This window comes from Benincasa hispida, unplaced genomic scaffold (assembly GCF_027475165.1).
Source record: "Benincasa hispida cultivar pf3 unplaced genomic scaffold, pf3_genome.v1.1 HicScf467, whole genome shotgun sequence".
Taxonomy (NCBI): domain Eukaryota; kingdom Viridiplantae; phylum Streptophyta; class Magnoliopsida; order Cucurbitales; family Cucurbitaceae; genus Benincasa; species Benincasa hispida.
This window is the reverse complement of record NW_028326566.1, coordinates 62,843-69,371: the sequence shown is the minus strand read 5'-3', so window position 1 is coordinate 69,371 and position 6,529 is coordinate 62,843. Positions and strand designations below refer to the sequence as shown.

Here is a 6,529-nt window from a genome sequence, read left to right as displayed (position 1 = left end):
CTAAAGATCTTAAGTCTAAAGCTCAAAAGCTTTCCGTAAGACTAGAAAACTCTCTGAAGCTTCTAAGGTCAAAAACTTCATAGACAATCTAAAACAGAAAGTGAGAGACTTTAGAGGAAATTCTAGAGATAATTTAGAAAGCAAAAGACTCTATTAAACTCTTGAGAATCAAACATGTCTTTGAAGACTAAAAGTACTTCAAAGATCATATAACTTCCAAACCCAAGAACTATAGCTTTGAGAACAAGCTTCAAAGTCCTTGAAACAAGTCAACATTAAGAGCAAGTTACAACGCCATCAAGACAAATTCAATATCAAGAACAAGCTATGAAGTCTTTGAGACAAGTCAACATTGAGAGCAAGTTGCAAAGCCTTCAAGACAAGTGTACTTTTCGAGAGAAAGTATCAGAAGATCATTTATTAGAGATTGTACTTACAATACTGAAATCAATACAAATAAAAAGTTCAAATTCAACAAATTAAATTTCTCCGAAAATCTTATCAAACATCATCCTTAATAAGGAATGGGAGAGGGAGTAGAGGAAATTCTCTGTATGCTAAATGCGAACAGAGATGAGAAGTGTATTTCCCGATCCTATCCCCATCCCACCCTCGTTTTGCTCTTTTTTTAATTAGAACTTTTCAATAATGGTTATTTAAGTTCTTTGTAACTGAGCTAAGGAAATATGAAATGGTATTTTACCTTCAGTTTTATTTCTTTCCTTCAATGTTGGCTCAATGCTCGATTTGTGGTTTTTATGATGTTCGAATCTTAGCTTCTCAGATTTGTCTCTCGCTTGTATTGTTTATTGGGCTATTTGGAATGATAGGAATGTTATTTTACATGACAAGCCAATCTCTGATGTCTCTTCGAAGATTATCTGAATTTAATCTTACTTCAAAGAATCACAAAAGAAAACTTTATATAGTATCTCTACTATTCCAATCTCGCATTCCTTTTCTTTGCCGGTTGCTCCTTTTTTGCTTCCTCCTCCAGATAGTTGCCTTAAACTCAATGTTGATGGAGCCTGGTCTACCAAAGAATCTTCATCTCGGTTTGGGACCATTATTAGAGACAACTTCAATGTCATTGTTGCAACTTCTTGTGGATATTCCAGTCTTTTTCAAAGTCCTCTTCAGGCGAAATTAGCAGTCATCCATCATGGATTAGATCTGACAATCAATTTGAACTACGATCTTCCAATTGAATTTGATTCTCTCAATGTCGTTAGGGCTCTCAATGATCCTTTAACTCACAAAAATGAAATTGGAGTTTGGTGTGATAAAATACAAGCATCCCTTCAACTTCTCGCTTTCTTCTTAATCTCTCGTATTTTAAGATCTTGTAACAATGTGGTTCACTCTTTGGCTTCTTTCATTGTTGATTCAACTTCCACTATAATTTGGACAAGCTCATTTCCCTCGTGACTTATGTCTTTAGCTGAGATTGCTTTAATGATCCTGTAATTTCCTCCTTTCATTCTAAAAATAATAATAATAATAATTTTTAAAAGGACCATTCATGGCAAATACACATTTGGTCCCTCAACTAGGCTAATTTTTAGTCCTTGGAGTTTAAATAGTAATTTTTAGTTGGCTAAGAGAAAGTCAGATAGCAATTAAATTGTTGATTTATATTATTAAGATGGTAAATTATTAATTTAGTTTTTTTATATATTTTTAATTAGTTGGCATATTCTCTCTTTTTCCTCTTAATCTTCCTCACCTTCGACAAAGTCGTGGTCATCCAATGAAGACTCATCATTCTATCCCTTTGTTCCAATGAAAGATCCTCATTATGAATTTGAAATGAAGGAACTTCGAATGAATTTACGTTCCAAATTTGGAAGTCAAACGAACTTCCTTTAATACAATTGCAATGATTGCTTTGTTTTGGTTAGGGTTGGCAAAAAAACCCGTCGGGGCGGGGATTCCTCGATTTGACCGAGGATGGGGTCAAAATCGGGGAATTTATTCGGGCTCCGTCTGGGGACGGGGTGGGGATGGTGACAGTATCCCCACCCCGACCCCGAATTTATATTTATATTTTTATCCCCTCCCCAGTCCCCTTTCGTTCTCTGCAATCTGCAACAAAATATCCCTCCCCTCTCGCTCTCACTCATCCTCCCCTCTCGCTCTCTGCATCCCTCACCTCTCACTCTCGCTCATCCCTCCCCTCCATTGAAGTCTGCCACGAAGAATCCCCGCGGGGAAACAGGGAATGGGGTCACGCGGGGACCTCGTTTCCCCAATGGGGAATCCCCGCCCCCATCCCCGCCTACAAATGGCGGGTTTTTAGATTTGCTTACCACTATTTTTGGCTTTGGATACATTCACGATTGTTCATTTGTACAGTAATCGTGTGGTTTTTAACCCCTTCAGCTCAATTCAATACACCCAATTATGAGACTGAATCCAAGGTTCATTTCAACAAACATGTAGGAAAAGAATAAATATAAGAGAGAAAATTAGTATAGTGACTCGCAATTCAAATCACCAACTTAACTACCATGATATTTATTACTCAATTAACGATCCAAAGGCCATTATGAACCATTGTACAAACTTACACTAAATAGGCCACTTCTAACATCACAACAATCAAAGACACAATCCAAACTTGAGGGACCAAAAGTGTACTTTACCCTTGAATGAACCTAAACGTAAGAATTCATGTCACATTCCTCACGGGTTCAAAACTTACGACATTTATCCAGCCATCTCCCTCCGGGTTTTCCGCCGCTAAAAGCTCATTACATAGAAGGCCTTCAATGGCAATATTCAATTCAAAATCTCATCCAAATCTTTTATGCCATTTGATCTTAATGTTCTAAAATGCAAGCCAAAAATTATGATTAGATGAGATTTCGCAACGAGCCCAAGCGCTTATCGGATGTCGTTTGTATAGAAAGAAACCTAACTTCATCAAGGATCCACATTATAAGCAGGAAGAATCCAAACAAACCATGCAACAGAAATTCCTCATTTGTTTCTCTCTTCCTAGCTATATATTTGAAATTTACAAGTGGGGAAATTCTGTTCAAAACTCAAGTACCTTGTTAATTCCCGAGATAATCCATATCCACCAACCCCAACCCTGCTGCAAAGTCGAGAAATGACAAGGTTTTCTCCCAATCATTTCCTTCTCTGACCTGCAGGCATACTGATAGAAGTAGTTTGGATGGGTTTCTAGAAATCAAATCTGAGGCATAAATATAATATCAACCAAAACTCTTAACGATAATTTTTTCTCGAGATAAAATAAGTTAATCCCAGAATGAAATCGAATCTTAAAATCCTAGTCTATCGAAGGATAAAAACAAAATCAATTCACTTGATTTGACACACTCAAACAATAGCATTAGCAGCACTTGCAATTCTGGGCCAGAGATCAGCACATTCCTTTCCAATTGGACCTGTGATAGCAGAACCTGCATGACCCAAGAAAAATAACTAGTTAAGTCCACAAAAGCAAAATAACAACAGTTTAGATGCCAGAACACCTCCAAAATATAGACACGAATCAAGATGATACAATATCCGTACTCCAAAACTACATTGCTAGCTAAGTCGGCAACTGGCTTTTTAATCTTTCTGGTCTCAGCATAGTAAGACATCCGGTGCAGTATTCCGGGGATATAAAACGTCAATGAAAGGGCTAAGTATTCAGGACATGATGATTTATCTCCTTCTAAGAGCATGTTACATATCATTTTTAAGACAACACATGGACTTTGATACTAAGTTTAAAGTAGAAGAAGATCATACCCTTCATCTCTCCTTTGGGGTTCACGATGACACCAGCATTATCTGCAAAACCAGAAAGCTGTTATTCAACAACTGTAAAGCTCAATTCTAAATGGGTCTATATCAAGTACATGACAGTTACCCAGTCTCACAATCTAAGAAAATAGTTAAACTCCATTAGTGAAACAACCCTTCTCATAAATGACAACAATACCATCCTAAGTTCATAACTTGATCCTATTCTTAACACAAGAACATTATTACTGGATTTTTTTCTTTTAAAGAAACAACTGCTTACATAACTTTTCCCATAAAATTACAATAGAAAGACACCAAATATACTCCCAATAACGTCCCTTATAAACCATTTTGGCAAACACTCTACACCATAACGATGGTCACTTCTATACAATTAACAAACAGCATGAAACATCACAAACAGAGTTCTAGGCCTTGCCAACCCACATTTCATCAACAACATACTAAAGGCTGACAGCACACACAAAACCCGTCTCCAGACCCATAAAACTCTTCAAATTAATAAATGGTCGATTCAATCAGGCTATCCGCCGATAATAAATCTAGACAAACTAACCTAATATCAAGAGGATAACACAAACGGAAATTTTTTTTTTTTAAAAAAAAAAGGTGATCGAAACGAGAAAGATAAATTCCGTTGTATATTACCTTCAAAGTACATGAAGACACCATCCTTTCGGCGCCATGGCTTGCGCTGCCTAACAATAACAGCAGGTAGCACCTTCTTCCTGAGGTCAGGTTTTCCCTTCTTGACTGTCGCCATGACCATATCACCAACACAAGCTGATGGCAAACGGTTGAGGCGGCCCTTGATCCCCTTCACCGAAATGATATAAAGGTTCTTAGCTCCTGTATTGTCAGCACAGTTCACTGTAGCCGCCACAGGTAGACCTAGCGACATCCTAAATTTGTTCCCAGCGGAACCTCCCCTACCTAAATAAATACAAAACAATAACAAATCTCAAATCTCAAATCTAAGAGTAGCAAGCAAAGGATCAAATCAACTATTGCATTTACAGTAGCGTATGAAGAGAACATCGGTAAAAGGAAAGTGGACGGAGATAGAACGATCAGATCATACCTCGCTTCGACATTGTTGACGGGCTCTCCGGCGGCCGTCTCGATCACTCTCTCTCTCTCCTCCGACCAGCGAACGAATGTTGTTCTTAATATATGAAAGACGGCGCAGAATCGGCTATTTCTGGGGTTAGGGTTTTAGTAGCTCCGTTTGGATGCAGGTCTTTCCTATCCTTTCCGTGCGTTGCCGAGCCGAAACGAGCGCTTCACATGACATGTACGAGACGACGTCATTTCCTCATGATAAATAACATTTTAATTAATTTTTTAGTTTCTTTTTCGGAGATATTTTGAGTCTTGATTAATAACATTATCAAGATATTAAATTTTCGTCGACATGTCGATATTTTCATTGTTTTCATAGTTTTGATATAGATAGAGGAGTGAATTGATATTTCCATTATATCGTAGAAAATTCCACGAAACATAAAAATAAGTAACAAAATATCATTGATGTAAATATCATATAAATAATAGATACTTGTTTAAAAATCATAAATGTTTGTTTTTTGAACTTTTTGTTTTTATAAAGTATCCATTGAAATCAAAATCTTGTAAAAATTTCCATCAAAATTTTTGTAAAATTAACATTTTAATATTCCCATCGACATCGACATTTTAAACAATTAACATCCATAGGTGGAGAATCTTTGCATAATTATTTTTATCTCTACATTTTTAGTAAATGTCCATTTTACCTAGTTCGAGAGGAACAATTTAGAAATGTTACACTTACACAAATAATAAATTAAAAAAAGTAATTTTTATTATAAATATTATAAAATATGTGTAATATTATCCACACGAATTCATGTCATTTTCTTCGCAAAAGGTATATTCTAAAGGTAGGTCGTTTTTCTCTTTTTTATTTAATTAATAAATTAAATATTATTTTGCATGTTTAGAATATATTAAATTTCCAATATAAATACAATATTTCGTGATAGTGTTACAATGGCGAATCATACAAAATTAGAATTTGCAGCCCTTGACATTAATGGTATTAATTATTTGTCATGGGTGCTTGATGCTGAAATACACCTTGATGTTATGAACCTTGAAGAAACAATCAAAGAATTAAATATAACAAGCTATGATTTTCCTTCGTCGTCATCCCCACGAGGTATTAAAAATGGAATATCTTAATAGTAAAAAATCATCACATCTTATAGAAGAATTTGAAAGAAAGATATGATCGCCATAAAACAGTTATTCTTCCTAGAACAAATTATGAATGGATGCATTTGAGGCTCCAATATTTCAAATAAGTAAGTGATTACAACTCTGCATTATTTAAATTAGTTCAAAATCATTATTATGTGGATAGAGGATTACTGATATGTTAGATAAGACATTTTTATACATTTCATGTCTCAAATATGCTTCTACAGCAACAAATTCGATAAAAAGGTTTTAAGCAGTATTATGAACTTATTTCATGTCTTCTTGTGGCCGAACGAAATAACGAATTATTAATGAAAAATCATGAATATCGACCAATTGGAGCAACACCATTCCCTGAAGTGAATGTTGTAAATTTTAATAATCGTGGTCGAGGTCGTGACTGTGGTAGAGGAATAGTTTTTTTTTTTTTTTTTTTTCTCATGGTGATCATAATCATCCAAATTCCAAAAAAAAACCATACAAAATTATGACTATAAAGGAA

General features: G+C 35.4%; 1 protein-coding gene across 1 annotated transcript; it reads right to left on the bottom strand.

The window, feature by feature from the left end:
* Window positions 1–3,186: 3,186 nt before the first annotated feature.
* On the bottom strand, window positions 3,187–5,124 carry LOC120077152 (large ribosomal subunit protein uL14x/uL14z/uL14y). The gene is made up of 4 exons (XM_039031055.2): window positions 4,868–5,124; window positions 4,435–4,719; window positions 3,769–3,810; window positions 3,187–3,431 (listed from the first exon to the last, which is right to left on the bottom strand). The coding sequence occupies exons 1-4, from the start codon at window positions 4,878–4,880 to the stop codon at window positions 3,349–3,351; spliced, it is 423 nt and encodes a 140-aa protein (XP_038886983.1). The 5' UTR covers window positions 4,881–5,124; the 3' UTR covers window positions 3,187–3,348.
* Window positions 5,125–6,529: the final 1,405 nt, after the last annotated feature.

Coding starts and splice junctions, on each gene's coding strand:
- LOC120077152 (XM_039031055.2), bottom strand. Junction 3,811..4,434: donor TGTCTTCATGTACTTTGAAG/GTAATATACAAC, acceptor CTGGTTTTGCAG/ATAATGCTGGTGTCATCGTG. Junction 3,432..3,768: donor CCCCAAAGGAGAGATGAAGG/GTATGATCTTCT, acceptor TGGGTCATGCAG/GTTCTGCTATCACAGGTCCA.